Source organism: Panthera leo, chromosome B3 (assembly GCF_018350215.1).
Source record: "Panthera leo isolate Ple1 chromosome B3, P.leo_Ple1_pat1.1, whole genome shotgun sequence".
NCBI lineage: Eukaryota > Metazoa > Chordata > Mammalia > Carnivora > Felidae > Panthera > Panthera leo.
Window position 1 is genome coordinate 102,084,769 of NC_056684.1, and position 21,742 is coordinate 102,106,510.

Below are 21,742 nucleotides of genomic sequence, written 5' to 3' on the forward strand. Positions count from 1 at the left end.
TTTCTTTTCTCCAGTGTTCGCCCAATGGTCACATCCATACAGGTATTTCAACCTTTCTCATGTCATGACACACATAACAAGTAACATTTACACACCACACTGGAGCAAACAAACTGCTTATGACCAAACACAACCAGACTAAGAAAGGGTCTGACCAACCCAGGGCCTTCCAGAAACATCAATATTTTGTCACTCCTGTATTCATTCGTGTGACAATTGGCACCCTACTTCTTATGCCATTGTCTTCTTGAAAAAAGCTAGTCAGCTGTCCTACAGAATGTCCTGCACTGTGTATTTGTTTGCTTTCTCATGTTTTTTTACGCATTCCTCTAGCCTTCGTGTTTTCTATAAACTGGAAATTAAATATAAGGTGTTTGTTGTTGTTGTTTTTTTTTTTTTTTAGTTTATTTATTTAGAGAGAGAGAGTGAAGGAGGGGCAGAGAGAGAGGAAGAGAGAGAGAATCCCACGCAGGCTCCACATCATCAGCACAGAGCCTAATGTGGGGCTCGGGCCCACAAACCACAGGATCATGACCTGAGCTGAAATTAAGAGTCAGACACTTAACCGACTGAGTCACCCAAGCAACTCCTCGAAGGTTTTGATTAGATTCAAGTTAAACTTTTAGGGCAAGAATATGTCCTGAATGGTGCCGCCCTTCTCTGAACCCACTCCAATCTGGCTTTCACTCCATCAAAACTCCCCATCAAGATTAGTGACCTCTCATAATAGCAAAGTTTGAAATCTCATGTCAACTATTGTTTGACCTAACAAGCAGCACTGACATAGTCTCTCCCTGATATGCTCGTTTCACTTGGTTTCCAGAATACTACACTCTTCTTGTTGTCCTCCTGCTCTACTTTGCATTGCTCTCCAGTTCTGTGCCAGTTTCCCCTTGTGTCCTCACCCTCTAAATGTTGGAGTGCTGACCCCTCTTCTCTCCTTTTTCCATACCCAAACTCTGGATAATCACATCCAGTCTAATGTCTCCCAACACGGAATATCAGTTGACAATTCCTGAATTTATATCTCAGTGCAGACTTCTCCCCTGAACTCATCTTATATGCAACTACCTTTTCATCAGGTCCACTTACATGTCTAATAACTTTCTTCAATTGGACATGTCCCAAACTGAACTCTTAACCTTATCATTCCCCCCACCCTAAAACTGTTCCTCCCTCGGTCTTTTACAATTTAGTAAATGGCCACTCCATACTTTCAGGTGCTCAAGCCAAAAACCTTGGAATCAATCTTTCTTTATCAACCCTACATCCAATCCATTAGAAAATTCTATTGGTTCAACTTTCTAAGTCTATCCAGAATGCAACCACCAATCTATAATGCTACCACTTTGATCAGGCATCACCTCTCAACTAAATTATTGCAATGGTGTCCTACTTCGTTTTCCTGAGGCTATACTTGTCAGCCTACAATCTATTATTGACATAGCAGCCAAAGCGATGCTTTTGAAACATAAATCAGATTTATATAAACACTCATTAAGCCATTAATGGCTTCTCATTTCACCCAGAGTAAAAGCCAAAGTCCCTATGGTGTCCCCTCAGGGCTCCAGAGGGATGGGAGTTACCCCTTATTCATTCTTCTCTAGCCATGCTAGCACACTTGCTTTCTCTGCAACACACTCACTCACTGCTAACTCTAGGCCTTTGCAGATGGAAAATAAACCAAAGACATTTTAATAGTATTCTGACAGGGTTAGACTTTGATTTGAGATCTGAGTCAAGGAACAGAGCATATGAGGGAGCGAGAGTAGAAGCAAGGAGATGACTTAGGAGGCATAACATCACTGCTTCTCAGACCAAAAAATGTCTAGTTCCTCCTTAAAAAGCCATTTTCTATCATTCTATGACCCAGTTTTCATTTCCTTCCAACTCCTAAGAGATGTTGTTCTTTATTTTCTCCCCTTCAACTACCAGCCCATTTCCTCAGATCAGTTCTTCTCAAAAATAAAAACAAAACCCTATAACACTTTTGTCCAACTCTTTTCTCTTACTTGCCTTTGGAATCACAAAAATGATAAATCCAGAAAAAACCTTTTAGCCCAACCCTCTCTTTTACAGAATCAATTAAGCTCGAATATGTAGAGTATCTTATAAGTGCCACATATTACACTGCTCCTGGAAAATCTTCAAATGAAGCAGTGAACAGTTAAACAACTTGGCATCTCATTTCCTTCTCTACAAAACTTCTCAAAAGACTTTATGTCTTTCTGTCATTTCTTCAGCATTTATCCCTGCTTTACTTCACTGTCATTCAGCTTCTGGGGCCTGCTATATAAATGCAACTAAATTGGAGTCCAGTGACTCCTTGCCTCCTAAGACACTCTATTTTTATTATTTTTATCTTTTGTTGAGATCATTCCTTTCTTCTTTAATTGGTTTTTTCCTTCCTAGTGACCCCAAGCCCTTTTGGCAAACTGCAAGGGCAAATTCTTTGCTCTTCTGAGAAATGTTCCCATTGGTAAAGTATCCTTATTTCATGGATTCTTTAATCACTTCTTTAAGTTTATTTATTTATTTTGAGAGTGTGTGTGCATGTGAGCAGGGGAGGGGCAGAGAGAGAGGGAGAGAGAATCCCGAGCGGGCTCCGCGGGGCTTGAACTCACAAACTGTTGAGATCATGACCTGAGCCAAAATCAAGAGTCTGACGCATAACCGACTGAACTACCCAGGAGCTCCAGTTCTATTTTTAATGTCCTATATCAATTTATCTTGTCAATAGTTACCTTACCAAGCTCCAAAAGTAAGAACTTTAAAAAAAAAAAAAAAAGTAAGAACTTTAGGATTCCTATAAGGCAATATATTACAGTATTATAATACTCCATAGGTGAATGGTTTTAGCCTAGCCAGGGGCATTCACAGCCTTTACCTTTAACAGACAGTATTACCAAATTACTTAGAATGGTGTTTCAAAACTCCATTGCTGTGGTCAGCATTTTTTTAACCTCAGGTATTAAACCAAATTTTTTTCACTCTTCAAAGCATTTAAAGTTACAATAGACCTTTACTTACTTGGCTTGACATTGGCCTTTTCTGGAACAAGATTTCGACATGTCTCATCTAATTCAAGAAGAACTCTACTTTCCAAGGTTGGAATGTTGACATCTTTCAAACCAAAGTGTCTATTTCTTTCATATTCCTTATGTCTGTTTTCTTTTTGAGACAGTGATTTCCTATGAGCAATTTTAGTTCTAATCATGTCGATACTTAAATCCTTTCTGTGTCGACTGGCAAAATGTGATGAAGACATCCTATCAAAGAGAGAGAACAACTTCCATGGATTTTCACTTTAGTATTTAAAAAAATCAAGATTTCAGTTCACCCCCTGTCCTGCCCCAGAGCCTTTGAAAAGAAAAATAAGACACAAAATGGAATAAGTAGGTGACATTGAAGAGAGGGAAGGAGGTTGTCGAAAGATAAAAAACACCAACTTATTTTGGAGTTCTAAATAGGAACTTGCTTGACAGATGAAGTGAGGCCCAGGAAGCTACAGTCCAGTATATAAACCAGAGGCATTAGGAAGTTCAAAGAGTTATAAGCACACTACACTCTTCAACAAGATTAACTAAGAGAGTCTGCTGGAAAACTCCAGTTAAAGGGAAAATCTGCATGAGAAATGCACCAATTAAAATGTTAATGCATTTAAAGCAATCAACAGAGTTTAAAAATGAGAATGCATCTGACCTGGGTGCCAATAAAATTCCTTTTTAAGGGCCCAGGGGAAGTGATAAAAGACTGCTTTTCTTTCTTCCTAAGTAAACCCTAAACCCACAGTGGGGCTTGAACTCCTGATCCCGAGATCAAAAGTTGCAGGCTCTACCAACTGAGCCAGCCAGGCAACCCAGGATTGTGTTTTTCATCATAAATCCTCCTTGGAGTGCCAGGCTGGCTCAGTCGGTGGATCCCGTGCCTCTTAATCTCGGGGTTGTGAGTTCGAGTCCCACACTAGGTTTAGAGATTACTTTAAAATAAAATTTAAAAAACAAACAAACCCTCCTCTACTATTTGATTTGCCCTCTCCTGCCACGTATTAGTTATTTTAAAATACAGCATAGCACTATACACAGCAGAGAGAGAAAAGTAGGGGGGGAGAGGGGGAAAGAACACTAAAGGTGTATTTAATAATTACCTAAATTCTAAAAGGTAGTATTATCGTCAATATACAGATGAGGTAAATTAACTGCCGCGTCAACTGGAGCTGGCATCCCAGGTCAGGCAGCCTGGTTTCTCACACGTCTAAGCGCTGTTCTTTGACTTACTGGAGTTTCTTTCAGCTTGAAAGTCTAGAAATGCCTTAGTCTTGCTTGCCTACAGGTTCTCAACCGGGTTTTTTTTTTCGGTTGTCACGGGATCTGAGAAGCGCTACTGGAATTTAAAGTCGGGGCCAACAATACTCAGCAATACCTACTAAGTACTGTCCCGCCCCAAAGGCTAATTACGCTCCGGTGGTGAAACGCTGGCTACTACACAGGTCAAGGCAACAAATATTTACTCTCTTGGAGGCCTGCGTCATCAGCTACGGGAAGGATGTGTAATACGGTGCTAGAGGAGACTCCCCTGAGCTGTGTCCAGTCCACAACCGCGGTCCCCCCACCCTTCCAGACCTACAACGAAGCAGGCCAACGCCCTCCCTCCAGCTCCCCAGCACCCTCCTACCTGAGGCAGGTTCTGGCGTAAAACCTCAATCGAACTAAAAGTAAAGGAACCCTCCAGGTCTGAAAGACCACTGCCGCCTCCGAAGCAGGAACGCCTACCACCCAGACCTCCGCAAAATTCAAACATCCCGCAGAAAGCTTCTGATTGGAGGGGTTTTAACCAACACTTCCGGAGAAGTGCCCGCCCCTTCCCCTCGATGAGGCTTGCGATTGGTTCGCTCCTTGCGATATTTGAATTGATTGAAAGGTGAGCTGACGGTTTAAAGAATGGGTGTGAGGCGAGTTAATGGGCGGGTCTGCAATTGGTGAGGAGTGGAGTAATCCAGGCTCTGGGACTGGGCCCCGCGGCGCGAGTAACCAGCGGAGGTGGTGACCCTGCGCCGGGCAGGTCCACGTTGCTCCCAGGGTCCTCGGGTATCCAAGGAAGGACAGTGGCACTCGGAGGAGAAGGGGCTTAGAGTTTGCAGGGCTTTTTAATGTCCCTATTTAGTCACAAAAATCCAGCAGAGTTTATTGGAATGTTTTCCTCAACGTTTCGAAGGAAGGACTTAACACAACAAATTTCTGCTAACGTTGTTTAGTGTCTTTTCAAGGTTGCCAGTCTTTTTTATACCCCTCGCCCCCCCCCCCTTTTTTTGAAGTGAGATTTAAATACAGTGGAAAACGTAGTTTTTTAAGTGTAGCCTGGATGAGTTCTGCTAAATATAAACAGCTGTGTAAACACCACCCAAGCGTTCTTTCAAAAGCCAGATTCAAATCTCCCACCTTTTAGACAACCACTCTGATTTCTAACATCATAAAAACAAAGGTGGTAGGTACTTTCAGATGTGCCTTCTTCCTCACATTTTTAAGATCCATCCCTACTGTTGTGTGAATCAGCATTTAGTTGTTTTTATTGCTAAAAAGTATTCCATTGTATACAATCAAGTCTTGTACAACATGAGTTTGAACGGCGTGGGTCCACTTATATATAGATTTTTTATTTATTAAATATGGTACAGTGCTGTAAATGTATTTTCTCTTCCTTCCATAACATTTTATTTTCTCTAGCTTACTTTTTTGTAAGAATATAGTACATAATACCTATACAAAAGATGTTAGGGGCGCCTGGGTGGCTCAGTCAGTTGAGCCTGGGACTCTTGATTTTGGCTCGAGTCATGATCCCAGGGTCATGTGATTGAGCCTTGTGTGGGGCTCCATGCTGAGTATGAAGCCTGCTTATGATTCTCTCTCTTCCCCTCTGCCCCTCTCCCCGATCACGCACTCTCGCTCTAAAAAATCCACAACATATATATGTATATATACACATGTATATGTGTAGACATGTATATATATATATATATATATATATATATATATATATATATACACATGTATATGTGTAGACATGTGTGTATATATATATACACATGTATATGTGTAGACATGTATATAATAAAAGATGTTAAATCAACTGTTTATGTTATTGGTAAGCATCAGCTGTAAGCAATTAGTAAAGTGTTGCGAGAATCAGAAGTTCTACTTGGATTTTCTGCTGTGAGGGGGTTGGCACCCCCAACCCTCTGTAGTTCAAGGATCAAGTGTACTTTGTTTATCCATTCAACGGCTGATGGACATTTGGATTTTTTCCCAGTTTTTATTAATTATGAATAAAGTTGCTATAAACATTCTTAAAATTAACAAGCAGTTTTCCAAAGTGGTTGGATCGTTTTACACTCCCACTAGTGATGTATAAAATTCCAGTTATTCCACATGCTTGCTAGCATTTGGAGTGATCACTGTTTAATTTTAATCCCTCTAGTGGTTGTGAAATGGTATTTAGTCTTAATTTTGTAGTTCCCCAATGTCTATTAATGATGAGCATCTTTTCATGTGCTTATTGACTATTTTTAGATCTTGTGAAATGACTTTTGCCTATATTTTTTAAATTGGGGGTTATCTTTTTAAATTTGGTTGTCTTTTTTTAAATTTTTTTTTAACGTTTATTTATTTTTGAGACAGAGAGAGAGCATGAACGGGGGAGGGTCAGAGAGAGAGGGAGACACAGAATCTGAAACAGGCTCCAGGCTCTGAGCGGTCAGCACAGAGCCCGACGTGGGGCTCGAACTCACGGACCGCAAGATCATGACCTGAGCTGAAGTCGGACGCTTAACCAACTGAGCCACCCAGGCGCCCCAAATTTGGTTGTCTTTTAAGTATTCATTTGTAGGACTTCTATCTCTTCTGGATACAAGTCCTTTGTTATATATATGTATTTTGGGTATATTCTTCTGGGCTGTTGGTTGACTTTTTAAAAATAGTAAACTTTTAGAACAATTTTAGATTAACAGAAAAATTACAAAAATAGTAGAGTGAGTTACCATATGCCCCCACATCCATTTCTCCCTGTTACATTAGTATGGTACATTTGTTACAATTGCAGTGATAATGATACATTATTATTAACTGAAGTACATACTTTATTCTTTGGTTTTATCCACTGATCATTTTCTGCTCCAGGATACCACATTGCATTTAGTCATCAAAAGTTGCATTATGCTCCTTAGACTATAACAGTTTCTCAGAACTTTCTTCTAAACTTGACAATTGTGAGGCGTATTAATAAGGTATTTTGTAGAATGTCCCTCAACTGGAATTTGTCTGATGTTTTCCCCATAATTAGACTGGGGTTATGCGTTCTTGGGAGGAAGACCATAGAGGTGAAGTGATATTGTCATTATATCACATCAAGAGTACATAATATCAACATGATTTTTTGCTGCTAATGTTAAGCTTAATCACTTGGTTGAGGTAGTATTTGTCAGGATTCGCCACTATAAAATTACTATTTCCCCCTTTTCCAGATTGTTCTCTTTGGAAGGAAGTAACTATGGGCAGCCCACACTTAAGAAGAAGTGGGAAGTTATGTTTCATATTATTCGGGATGGTTTACATGGGAGCTTTGTCTCTTCTCCATTATTTATTTATTCAATCATTTATATCAGGATTCATGGATATTTATTTTATACTTTAGATCATACATTAATACTACTTTATTTTTTTGCTCAAATTGTTCTAACTTTGGCCATTGGTAGCCCTTTCAGTTTGTTCCTCTGTCATTTTCACAATCTCCATGATTGAGAGTTTATGTTGTTGTTCATTTGTTTATTTTTGTCTATTTATTTTGGTACTTACTTTCTGGCTCTATAAGACGCTCTGGACATAACATACATTGTATTTTCCCTGACCCACTACTAGGACCAGCCATTTCTCTAAAGAACCCTGGTTCCTTTTATTGGACAATGGTACCAGAAACCAAGATCTGGATATTAAGTGTGCTCCTTGCTACTGGAGAGTCTCTCAGCTGACAGAGTGAAGAAATATACCTGTTTCTATACTAAGATATGTATATACATATCTATAAATATTTCTGTATGTAACCATCTGTATCTATATTAAATTAATCATGGGTTCATGCTGACATCTCCAACTATAATCCATTACCACATGGATCATTCTAGCATCCTCCCATTGCTTATCTGTAACCTCCCAATCCAAGAACAGAAAACTTAACTCTATTGGTTGCTTTTTCATTTTATTCATAGCATCATTGGTGAGTAGAACGTTTTAAATATGATGACGTCTAATTTGTGATTTTTTTTCTTTTATTTTCAGTGCTTTGTTTCTTTAAGAAATACTTGCCTACCACAAGGTCATGAAGTTATTCTCCTGTGTTTTCTTATAGAAATTTGGTAGTTTTAGCTCTTATGTTTAGGTCTGTGATCTCCCTAGAATTAATTTTTGTGTGATGTCTCCAATTTTTTCTCACCTTTCTCACTAGTCCAGCATCACATATAAATGAGACGTGTAAGTGTGGCTGTTAGTGAGAAGAGTTCCCTCTGCAAACCCTCAAGTAATTTTCTGAGTTAACTAAAACTGTAGTACTTTGGTGCATTAAGAAATATATAACAAAACATAACATACAGGAGGGACACAACATTGCATGTGCAATCTGTTTAGCAACAAGGCTGAAATTGGCAATCTTAGTGAAAATAATTTCAGCTGAAAAACTGTGGCAGGAAACCATACTGGAATGAATTGAAGCTTCACTGGGAATTACTGAAACACAGGCAGAGAGTATAAGTGAAAAATCAGTTTTTAGTGATGAAAGGACTTTGAAGATTAATGACTTGTGTTAGATCCCACAGCTAATTAAGTAGCAGAGTCAGAATATATGGCTTATTTCAATGTTGATTTGAGAATGGAAAAGCACATAGGCTTTGGACTCAAATAGATGGGGTTTAAAATTGCAGCTTCACATTGGGCAAGTTCTCTGACTCTCCATTTCCTTATCTACCTCTTAGGAATGTTGGGAAGATTAAATAAAATAATTAGTTCCAGTTCTGCTTCCTACCAAGATGCTGACAAAGCAAAATTGCTGGCTCTCTCCTCCAAGATCAACCTCAAAGCCACAGAGGAGGAAAATATGCCAAGGTACCTAGTAAACACCAAATACCAAGGAAATAGAAATTTGGGGGGCAATGTGGATCTTCTGAACTGGTGTTTATGAGAAGATGGATATAGCTTGGGGCAGAAGACAGTGGAGGATAAAATAGGAAATTATTAGAGTTTGGCTTCACTTCTCCTCTGCCATGCTCTTGGGACAAAATGAGCCTGCTCTTATATAGCAGCAAATAAGATCTCTTGGAGATACCTAGAGAAAAATAAAAACAGATATTTGAAAGTGAGAAAATATATTAGAAATATTTGTTGCTGTTTAAAAACTGCTAAGAAGAAAAGAAAGGGAACATATATTCACAATAACCTAGGATGAAAGTCTCTAGATAATATCAAGATATGGAAGATGAGAGTAAAGAGAAAACAGGGATAAGAGGCTGTACTAAAATTCTCATCTAATAAGGGGCTTTTACATATGGTACTTTTGTAAAAGTAGGACACAGAAAATGGGATAAACTGAAATTACAAATTAAAATGATAGAAAAAGTTATAAATGTATCAAAAATTACAGTAAGTATAAATGGAATAAACTCACCAGTCAGAAGATAGATTGGATTTTAAAGATCCAGGGGCACCTGGGTGGCTCGGTCGGTTAAGCGTCCGACTTCGGCTCAGGTCATGATCTCACGGTCCGTGAGTTTGAGCCCCGCGTCGGGCTCTGTGCTGACAGCTCAGAGCCTGGAGCCTGTTTCAGATTCTGTGTCTCCCTCTCTCTGCCCCTCCCCTGCTCATGCTCTGTCTCTCTCTGTCTCAAAAATAAATAAACGTTAAAAAAAATAAATAAATAAATAAAAAAAAATAAAGATCCAAATACGTGCTGTTTGTAAGATATATACCCAAAGCACATGGATACAGAGTGAAAAATAAAGGAATGGTGTATATTATGTCAGGCAAATACTAACCAAAAAGAAAGCTGATGAACTGTTAGGGATGGATACAGTCACAGTGTCATGACAAAAGGTTCTGTTCACCAAGGTAGAGCAATTTGAAATACGTATACATCTGATAAAATAGATTCACAATGGATGAAGTAAAAGTTTATAGAACTACAGAAAAAACTGATAAACCCACTTTATTGTAAGTGATTCAACACACCTCTGTCATTATTGATAGACCAAACAGACAAAATATTAGCAAGGATATGTGGAAGATCTGATCAAAATAATTCACAAACTTCACCAAATGAACAAGGAACAATCAGAGAATACGTATTTGTCTCAAGTACACATGGAACAGTTACAAATGATCACATACTAGGCCATGAAGAAAACTTCAACAAACTTCAAAGAATAGATATCCTATAAAGTTAGAGCAAAAAGTAAACTAAAAAATTCCTGTTAAATAACTTGTTTTGGGGCACCTGACTGGCTCAGTCCATACAGCATGCAACTCTTGATCTTGGGGTTGTAAGTTTGAGCCCCATATTGGGTGTAGAGGTTACTTAAAAATAGAATCTTTAGGGGCACCTGGGTGACTCAGTCAGTTGAGCATCCAACTTGGTTTCCACTCATGTGGTGTGCGAATAGCATGGAGCCTACTTGGGATTCTCTCTCTCTCTCTCTCTCTGCCCCTCACTTTCTCTCTTTTTCAAAATAAATAAACTTAAAAAAATAAAATATTAAAAAATAACCCTTGGTTTAAGAAGAACTTATGATGGAGGGTAGAAAAAAAGAAAATGCTTAGGGTAGAAAAAAGAAAATGCTTAGGGTAGAAAAAAAGAAAATCTCAAAATTAATAAGCTATGTGTTCCTCTTAGGAAACTAGAAAGAAAACAACAAAGCCAAAGAAAATAGAAGGAAACAGGGGCATCTGGCCAGCTCAGAGAAACATGAGACTCTTGGTCTTGAGGTCATGAGTTTGAGACCTATGTTGGTTGTAGAGGTTACTAAAGGAAAATAAATAAACTTAAAAGGAAAAGAGAAAATATGGGGCACCTGGGTGGCTCAGTCAGTTAAATGTCCGGCTTTGGCTCAGGTCATGATCTTTCAGTCCGTGAGTTTGAGCTTCACGTTGGGCTCTGTGCTGACAGCTCAGAGCCTGGAGCCTCCTTTGGATTCTGTATCTCTTTCTCTCTCTGCCCCTCCCTACTTACTCTCTCTCTTTCAAAAATAAATAAACATTAAAAAAGAAAATAGAAATAATGAAAGAAAAAATGAAAGCAATGAAAAAGAAGGCAAAGGTACAATAAGAAAATCAACACCATTAAAAAAAATCAACATAGTTAAAACTTGATTCTTTGTAAAAATTAGCATAGATAAAACTTAATACAATTGATTTAAAAAAGACACACAAATAATGTCATGAATAATAATATACAAAAGGGACTATACCAGTTACCTACTGCTGTGTAACAAATTATCCCAAAGTTTGTATCATAAAACAATATCCGCTTTATTTGCTCTTGAGTCAGTGGTTCAGGAATTTGGACAAATATCAGTGGGACAGTTCACCTCTGCTTCATGTCTGTGGTTTCAGTTATATTTCTTAAATGTTTTCCATTGCACAGAGGTAAGGGTAGAGAAGTATGGGTGGTATCTCCAGTGGTCTGAGGAAGTAGCCCAGAGTGGTGTATCACATTCTAAAGTTAGTCAAACTCCCATGGTTTTCCTTAAAAGTCATCTTGAAGCATTTTTCTTCATAAAATGTGAAGTCCATATGGAATTTATTTTAATATTAAAGTGGTGTGTTACTCTTGAAATTTTCAGCAAATGTAGATACCCCAGGAGGAAGCCCCATAATTTTCCTGTGATTAGGTGGATGAGATGTTTATCTTTGGGCAAATGATACCTGAACCTTGATGGTTCTGAACCTTCGTTTTCCCATATACAAATCATGGGAGTATTAATGTCTCTCTACATACACACTGGACAGAGTTGTGTTGAAAGTGAAATGGAAATAATGCATGTGAGAGGTGCCTGGGTGGCTCAGTCAGTTGGGTACCTGACTCTCAATCTCAGCTTAGGTCTTGATCTCAGGGTCATGGAGTCAAGTCCACATTGGGCCCTATGCTGGGCATGGAACCTACTTAAAAAAAAAAATGTATGTGAAAATGTTCTGAAAACTCTAAAGTTCTATATAGATAAAACCTGCTTTTGTTGTGAAAGTATTTTTAATTGGCAAAAAAAAAAAAAAAGAGTGATGTTTGTAAAATTACAATCTGTTTACACTATATTCACAAAATGAGTAGGTGGGCTCTTCTGATACAGTGTCTTTGGGAGATCTATGTTTTTTAAGAGTGGGGCACCTGGGTGGCTCAGTCAGTTAAGCATCCGACTTCAGCTCAGGTCATGATCTCGCGGTCCATGGGTTCAAGCCCCACGTTGGGCTCTGTGTTGACAGCTCAGAGCTTGAAGCCTGCTTGGGATTCTGTGTCTCCCTCTCTCTGCCCCTCCCCCACTCACGCTGTCTCTGTCTGTCTCTCAAAAATGATTTAATGTTAAAAAAAATTAAGAGTGATTGTCTGAGGGTAATTATTCCTTTTAACAAATTCGTAAACCATGCTAGTAGTTTCAACAAATGAGATAGGGATAGAAGGGAATAGAACATCTGGAACAAAATGAGTAGTTGGATTTATATGAAATTTTATTTATCTGTGTTCTATTTAAGCATTTCTAGGTTAAACTGCATAAATTGGCAAAGATACCTCAGTTAGTTGAGATTTTTACCATCAGAGGGACACCATCTTCCCAGTTAAAGAAATATTTTTAAGTTAATAAGTACAAGTTTGCAAATTATTGTTCTTTCTATAAACTTTAACTGTGTAACATTTATGATGCATTTTAAATTAAAATAATGATGACTTAAAATCAGAATGATATCTCAGTATTAAAAATTAATGAATCAGCAGTTTTTGTAATTTCAGAAATCCTGAAATAAAAAACTGTCAAGAAAAAGGCTTTAGAAAAGAGGTCATGGTGTCACTTAAAAATATATCAAAATTCCAAAAATAAAATAAATTAAAATAAAATAAAAAATATGTCAAAATTCCATTACTATATATTTTAGGGTAAATGAATACACATATACAGAAGAAAGAATTCTATAAATAAATTGGTGATTTTCTTCTATGTGGCAGGAAATCATGCCAAGATCATATTTATAACAATGAATTCAGGTGTGTAAATGGGGAATTACTTTCACATAGCTGATGACACTGTAAATTAATATAATCTTTTTAGAAAGTACTTGGACAGTATGTGCTAAGAACCATAAAAACTTCAGAGCCTTTTGACCCCAAAATGCCATATCTGATGATTTATCACAAAATCATATGCTTAAAGATGTTCAGCAGTTTCCAATGAAAAACTGTAAGCAATTTAAATGTCAACAATGGGAGAATGGTTTAGTAAACAGTCTAATATGTTTGATGGCATAACATGCAATCACTAAAAACATAACTATGAAAGCCAAACATCACAGAAAAATGCATGTGACGTAGCGTTAGTGTTAATGAAATGTACAACGCTTGTTCACTGTTGAAAAACTGGACAGGAATATAGCAAAATTATGGCCATTTTAAAGAGGAGATGGAGAAGATTTTTTTCTTTCCTCTTTTCTTCAAAATGTTTAATAGCAAGATGCTGTTTCTTTACAATTACAAATGTGTTAAATTATTTTCACAATGTCAATCTTAAGAAAGATCAGAGACTATATTTTAGACATGTTCAGTGGTTATTTGGAGGCTTGGAGAGGATAAGATCTCAATGTGTTGATATAGTTTGGAAAGTGGAGCATGTGTTCCTCCACTCCACTTGCATACTATTTTTAATACCATAAAAGGGTATTGATCAAATGGTAAAGAGTTGCAGTGTAGGAGTATTGATCAAGTGGTAAAGAGTGGTAGTGTAGGAGTCCTGACAGCAATAACTCCGTCTTTGGCCCTCCATCTTGTCCATGCCCTGAAATGACCTCCCTCAGGCCTTTGTGTTCCAGGTCCCTGGGGGTAATGTAAGCCCTGACCACAAGGCTGGAAGTCTTGTTCTGATCTTCCCTAAACTGGCACACAAAAGGTGCCACTTTAGGTAACTATCCTGTGACCTCACCACCGTGCCCTTCTCTCTATAAACGCTGGGGATTAAGGTCAGGACTGGACAGAGAATAACTGAGTGGAGCTTGGATCATTTGCCCACTGGATTCCACCTCACCCCCACCCCAACCCCCATCTGTAAGTTACCCTGGATGAAAGTCTAAACTGGATGGAATGGCTTGCATCATTTTTCAGTCTCAAAGTAACTTCCTGGAGACTGGAGGATACTTCCTGGAGTTTGGAGGATATTTTACTGTCCTTGCTCCACCTTCTAACAGGGAGGATGGCGGGGAGGAGCTCGACAACCCGCAATTAACCACATTGTAGCATTAATTTGTATTTATTTACCTTAAAAAATTGGTTATAGATGGGGCACCTGGGTGGCTCAGTCAGTTAAGCATCCAACTTCGGCTCAGCTCATGATCTCATGGTTCGTGAGTTCAAGCCCCATGTCAGGCTCTATGCAGACAGCTCAGAGCCTGAAGCCTGCTTCAGATTTTGTGTCTCCCTCTCTCTCTACCCTCCCCTGTTCATACTCTTTCTCTCTCGCTCTCAAAAATAAACATTAAAAAAATTTTTTTAAATAAACATTAAAAAGTCATGTATAGAACCCACCAAATTTAGATAATTGGTTATCTTTTAAATATTCTTGTAAAATTTAATTCAACATTCATTGAGCCCTAAATACTAAGTACTGTATTTAAGCATTGCGTACAACATAAATGAGTAAGATACAGTTCTTGCCTTCAAATAGTTCTTCCAGTGGTGAAGAACTTGTAAACACCTTGTAACAAATCCAGAGGAACTATGGTGATCCCATGCAGCATTAATCAAGTTTTTTAGCTAAGCAATCACTTAATCAGCTAAACATCAATTGCTTAGTGAGTGTTGCTGCTAATGACTAAACTAAACTTAGTGAGATTTTAATGCACACCAATAACCTTTGAACATTGTGCTATTCTGAGTATTTTATATTTTTTAATGTCTATTTATTTATTTTGAGAGAGAAAGAGTACGTGTGTACTAGCAGTGGAGGGGCAGAGAGAGAGGGAGAGAAAATCCCAAGCAGACTCCACGCTGGGGCTCCATCCCAAGAACCTTGAGACTGGGAACTGAGCCAAAATCAAGAGTCGGTCACTTAACCGATTGAGCCACCCAGGCGCCCCTATTATCAGTCTTTTAAATCAGAGTAGTTCTTAGGGGTGTCTGGGTGGCTCAGTCAGTTGAGTGGTTGAGCCTCCAACTTTGGCTCAGGTCATGATCTCATGGTTCATGAGTTCAAGCCCCGCACTGAGCTCATTGCTGTCAGTACCAAGCCTGCTTCAGATCTTCTGTCCCCCTCTCTCTCTGCTCCTCCCTCGCTTGTGTTCTCTCAAAAATATATAAAATGTTAAAAAAATCATGGTTAGGGGCTCCTGGGTGGCTCAGTCAGTTAAGCATCTGACTTCAGCTCAGGTCATGATATCACGGTTCGTGAGTTCAAGCCCTGTCGGGCTCTGTACTGACAGCTCAGAGCCTAGAGCCTGCCTCGGGTTCTGTGTCTTCCTCTCTCTCTGCCCCTCCCCTGCTCAGTCTCTCTCCTTCAAAAATAAATAAATGTTAAAAAAATTGTAAAATCATAGTTCTTTCATATTTTATAATAAACATTTTTAAAAATTTTTTTAACGTTTTTATTTATTTTTGAGACAGAGAGAGGCAGAGCATGAACGGGGGAGGGGAAGAGAGAGAGGGAGACACAGAATCAGAAGCAGGCTCCAGGCTCTGAGCCATCAGCCCAGAGCCCAGCGCGGGGCTCGAACTCACGGACCGCGAAATCATGACCTGAGCCGAAGTCGGCCGCCCAACCGACTGAGCCACCCAGGCGCCCCATAAACATTTTTTTTTAAATGAGTACAGTCTCAATTGGATACTGGTGAACTGTCCTCCATAAAAATCTCAAAACCATTCTTCCAAGAAGAAGATTTTGCTGCTCCATGGAGCAATAGCTTTATCAATGAGGCCTTTAAAGATATTTACATTATGGGGTGCCTAGGTGGCTCAGTCAGGTAAGCAACCGACTGTTGGTTTCAGTTCAGGTCACGATCCCATGGTTCATAGGTTCAAGCTCCACATCAGATTCTGCACTTCCAGTGGGGGATTCTCTTTCTCGCTTTCAAAATAAATAAATAAATAACCTTAAAAAAATAAAATCTTTAAAAGAATTTACATTAAAAAAAGAAAGATGGGAAAGTACTATCAAAGTAATGAAAATTTTTCAAAAGCAGAATCCAGAACTATAGAGTTTTAATCCAGTTTTGGAAAATAAAATATCTATACTTAATTATAACGATTGCTCTTGGTTAATAAGCTCTTTCTATGCTGCAGTCACTGCTTTGAAAGTGCTTTACCCATTTAATCCTCACAAGAACCTTATGAGGTAGCTAGGGTTAGGAAACTGAGAAACAGAGGAGTAAGTCATTTGCCTTGAAGTAACCTCCCCCAGGTCACACAGAGAAAGTGGACAAAGAAAAAGTATTTGAAGGAAATGCCAGAATTCTAGATCCAGAGGTAGTTTTCATTTTCTTCTTTGCTTACATATTTTCCTAATTTTTCTGCAGTGAGCCTAAATCAGTTTGTAATATAAAATTGTTTAAAAATAAGATATTCAAGTTTTACAGTCAATAGAATTGCAATAGTAAATGGAGCGCTGCAAGCCAATGTATTTCAGTGAACATGCAAAGAGCATTTGTATTGACTATTTGATAGTTTCTTATAGTTTAAATGGGAACATGAAATGATGTCAGAATATTCCTTTCAGTGACCTTAAAATCCTTAGGCTTGCATTTGGAGCCCGTTTCACACGCACCCCCCACCCCCACCCCATACACACACCATGGGAACACATGCTATATAAAATGTAACTTTACACAAAACTTCTTCAGGGTAAATCTAATACATTTTAATATAATCCTGACCTAAAACAGAGCACTGCAGGGTCAGCAGTCTGCTACTGTAACTGGTTTTTTACTCCAAGTCCCCACTTTAAAGCCACCCTACTGGTCCATCTTAAAGGGATAGCCCTTCTTAATGTCTTGACTACTTGACTACAAATTTGAATCCACACCTCTCTGACTTCAGTGTTTATGCTCTTTCTAGAATACCATGTTGTCTCTCAAAAAGATCATACCAATGCTTTTCTTTGGCTTCTCATATTCTGAAAATTAAAGATGTTCATGCAATATTGAAGTAAATGTCAGGGTACACCTCAGAAAACATGCCAATTGAAATGATTTACCAATGATTCCTATTTAGTGAAAGATAGAACTGAAACATGAATGTGGGTCTACTTTTCCCCCTGTTAAGTCATCATGAGTTACAAACATACCTGATCTCTGAGGCCTTATCCTAACAGACTGAGGTAGACAGGAAGGCTGCCCCTAATCTGGCAAAAGTCTTTAATGCTGACTCAGGGTACTTCTAATTATTTCTATCCCAGGGACCCTGAAGTGTATCTTATTGTAATGGTATCCAATTTCAGGAAGAGCTTTGAAAAACTTCTTCATAATTCCTTTATGCTCTTAGTGATATACCTGGAAGTAGGAGAGAATGCTTCTGGTTCACAATGATGAAGGAATCCCTGCTAAGGGGGGAAAACAGGGCTGATCAGCAGCCCTGAGCTTCATTTTAAGGTGGCTAAGCCTGCCCTGCAGCTGAAGAGAAAAACTGGAATCTAAGAAAATAAGAGTTAATTTAGTGTGGCAGAGAATTTGTGGTTTCCAAAAAAGGAGGGAGTAGTGTGGGGTCTCCGGATTGGGTGGGGACCACCAAATGTGGGATGACTCGATGTAGTGGAGGCTGGTGGCAAGGGCAGTGAAAGAATTTACAGAAGGCAGAACAAAGGAGTTAGAAGTTTATTGAACACACTGCAAGGGAGCAGCAGGCAGGACGACAAAGCAGAGACTGTCTGCCAAGAGGCAGTGTGTGTGAGGGGGAGCTGTAGTTAAAAGAGGCAGGTGAGATGGGGTGCCTGGGTGGCACAGTCGGTTAAGCAGCGGACTCTAGGCTTAGGTCGCGATCTCACAGTGCTTAGGATCCTGTCTCTCATTCTCTTCTGCCCCTTCCCCGTTTGTGCTCGCGCACATGCTCTCTCTCTCTCTCTCTCTCTCTCAAAATAAATAAACATTAAAAATTTTAAAAATAAAAAGAGGAAGGTAAGGAAGTATGGGAACATACGGAATTCTCCTTTTTTGATAACGGTGTCCATGTAAGTAACCCATTGGTCAGCTAGGGCTTATGGCTGTTTTGAGGTGGGTCACTTAATGGCCCTGTTGGCATTCAGCCTGGTGGTCACTGTGGGCCCTTCTACCTTAGTCAGGTTTCCATTGCTCAAGTTGGTTGCCTACAAGTGGCCTCTAAAAATAGGGAGAAAAAAGAGCTAAGGATAATTTTGAACCTGTAAAATCTGCTTTTGTTAGTTACTGTCAAGGGCATGGTAATGAGAAATCTTATTCTCTAAAATCCCAGACCTGAGCTGTCCAAAGTGGTTGCCACCAGCCACATGCAGCTTTTGCACACCTGAACTGGTAACTAGGGTGACTAAGAAATGAATTTTTAATTTTACTTAATCTCGAGTAGTTTAAATTTAAATTTGCGAATTCATACTTCATCCAATTATTAGAAAGCTGTTAGATATGTTTGTAACAACTTGGGTATATGGATATGCTTTCCAACTATAAATTTTATGGCATCTAAATACAGATCAAGCTTTCCAATGAAAATCTAAAGTCCAAATTGAGAGCTGCTATCCTGGACTCAAGAGATGAGGTACAAAAAAGAAAAATATCTAATATTCTGTGTTGAAATATTTCAGATAAATTGTGGATATATTGAGTTAAAACCTATTACTAACATTAATTTCACCTGTTTCTTTTTTAATGTGGCTATTAGAAAAGTTTAAATTGCATGTGTGACTTGCATTACATTTCTATTTGAAGATGCTGTCATATTATAAATATGATATGTTGCCATTTGAAATATCAGTGAGAATGGTATGTCTCATTCCCACTCAGGAGATCTGAGCCCTGGGGTGCCTGGATGGCTCAGTCAGTTAAGTGTCTGACTTACTTTTGGCTCAAGTGATGATCTCACAGTTCATGAATTTGAGCCCTGCCTTAGGCTCTGTGCTTATAGTGTGGAGCCTGCTTAGAATTCTCTCCCTCTCCCTCTGCCCCTCTCCTGCTCTCTCTCATTCAACAAAAATAAATATAGTTAAAAAAAAAAAAATCTGAGTTCTGTGGGTTACTTGAACCCAGGGAAGCAGCCTCAGTTTCCAACCAAGAGCTTCAGATAAGAGGTTTTTAAATTGTAGTTTAAAAGGAAACAGGTAATCAGGATAGAATATTCCTAACAGAACTTCAAAAATGCTTCCAACGGAAGGCCAAGGCCATGTAAACAATGTTTCTCCTCTGGCTATCAAGCCCCTGTCCTTTGGAGTGGTTACTGAGTTTTTTGTTTTTTGTTTTTTTAACCAGTGATATGCATTGTTCTGCTTTGTTCCTGTTGCCTCCAGAACAAAGATTACAGAGAAACCTCAGTTGCTAAACTGTCCCTGCTTCATGACATCACACATTCAGAGCTGATCCCCACTTATCCTGTTCCCTCTTCAGAATTCATCAACACCAGGCTCCAACACTAAGGTAAGCTCCTCCCAAGTGTCTTGTGCCCAGACATCCCAGGGTCCAGGAGAGGCCTTATGCTCCTCTTGTAGTAGCAGCAGGTAAATACACCAAACTTTAAGTACAAGTGTGTTTCTGGTGGTCTTCATCTGATGGGCTTTATCTTGACATGGAGTCTTGAAATCTTGAAATTGATTACATAAAGGAGCAAGACAAATCGTTCATTGATTCCAGAGAAATCTATAATGTAAAGGGTAGAAAGCAGTTTTAGAGTCCAACCAACAAGGCTCTAGTCCTGGAGCTGCTCAGTTTCTGTTCTCAAACTTCATTAATGTGGGTAATAATCAAAACATCTATTTCATAAGGTGGTAAGAATGTAATGAAATACCCTACCTAGAAAGCTTGGCATAGCTGCTGGCATACAGTGAGCACTTTATTAAAAAAAAAAAAATTTTTTTTAAAGGTTTGCTTATTTCTGAGAGAGACAGTGCAAGCGGAGGAGGGACAGAGAAAGAGGGAAACACAGAATCTTAGGCAGGCTCTAGGCTCTAAGCTGTCAGCACAGAGCCCAACATGGGGCTTGAACCCACAAACTGTGAGATCATGACTTGAGCCAAAGTCAGTCACTTAACCGCTTAACTGACACCCAGGCACCCCTAGTGAGCACTTTTTTTTTTTTTTTAACATTTATTTTTGAGACAGAGAGAGACAGAGCACGAATGGGGGAGGGTCAGAGAGAGGGAGACACAGAATCTGAAACAGGCTCCAGGCTCTGAGCTGTCAGCACAGAGCCCGACGCGGGGCTTGAACTCACGGACCGCGAGATCATGACCTGAGCCGAAGTCGGCTGCCCAACCGACTGAGCCACCCAGGCGCCCCAATAATAGTTTTTATACAACAAATAATAGTTTAAAAATTCTTGTGAATAGCTCAATCTAACTATATGTCCCTGAAGATCTAATTAAATGTTAAAAGCTTCAGTTATTAAAAAAAAAACATATCTGTAAAACCCACTTCTTTCTTTAAAAGAAAATGTTTTACTTGCTGCATAATTTATTGTATTTTATATATGTTATAGATTACAAATTAACCATTTTCTTCTTCTTAGCTAGGTAAGCTATTTTTAATTTTCCCATTATACATAATCCTTTAATTAACATATTTTAAAATGTCAAGTTTTATTCAAGCTTTTCTTTTATATCACAACATTCCCCCCCTCCCCTTATTTCCCTAGTCTTTACAATGGGGGAAACAGTGATATAATTTTTCAAAACTGTTTTTAAAACTGACATAAGTAAAAATACTTGTTAAACAATGCAAAATGTATGCATTTACACCACCACCTGTCACTCCTCGCCACTGCCACTTCCTTGTGAGTGTGATCCCTTTCAGTGTTACCACATTTCTGGTTATTTCCTGGGAGAGAATCCCAGTGGGGGAATTACTGAGTATCAAGGGCTCCAATAATTTAGAAATTATAGAAACATTAAAGGAAATCATTTGTGGAAAAATAGAAAAATTGAAATACATAGATGTACAATGAGAAACATTTGCACAAAAGAAGATAAAGATAAAGATAAAAGTAATGGAGTGGTGAAATGTTTGCAATTAATGTGTCAGATAGACATTTGGTATCTAAAAGGGGACTGATAATAAATTTCTGTGGACAATAACTAGCATCCAGTAAGTAAGTAACTATTTTACAGAAGTAAATGAGAGCTAGGGGTAAAGGAATTTGCCCAGTTCCTGAAGGGATTTACACTCTGATGCCTGTGCTAAGTCTATATTCTTAATGACTATAATATATACTTTCTTGTATTCAGGACTAATGTGTATTTGTTACATGAAGTTGAGATTTCATGACTAAATATGTAATGTGATTTATATTGATA

General features: G+C 38.7%; 1 protein-coding gene and 1 long non-coding RNA gene across 4 annotated transcripts in view; both read right to left on the reverse strand.

Moving 5' to 3' along the window:
- The window catches only part of DLGAP5 (DLG associated protein 5), a 40,099-nt gene extending 35,285 nt beyond the window's left edge, over window positions 1-4,814 (reverse strand). For all 3 annotated transcript variants that reach the window (XM_042943306.1, XM_042943305.1, XM_042943307.1), the window contains exons 1-2: window positions 4,675-4,814; window positions 3,031-3,269 (exon numbers count right to left, since the gene is read on the reverse strand). In XM_042943306.1, coding sequence (XP_042799240.1) covers window positions 3,031-3,268 — 238 coding nt within the window. In that variant the 5' untranslated portion in view covers window position 3,269; window positions 4,675-4,814. The remainder of the gene's footprint in view (window positions 1-3,030; window positions 3,270-4,674) is intronic.
- Window positions 4,815-19,425: 14,611 nt separating this feature from the next.
- The window catches only part of LOC122222739, a 56,257-nt gene continuing 53,940 nt past the window's right edge, over window positions 19,426-21,742 (reverse strand). Inside the window, exon 4 of the long non-coding RNA XR_006203832.1 lies at window positions 19,426-20,090. This is a non-coding gene — a long non-coding RNA (uncharacterized LOC122222739). The remainder of the gene's footprint in view (window positions 20,091-21,742) is intronic.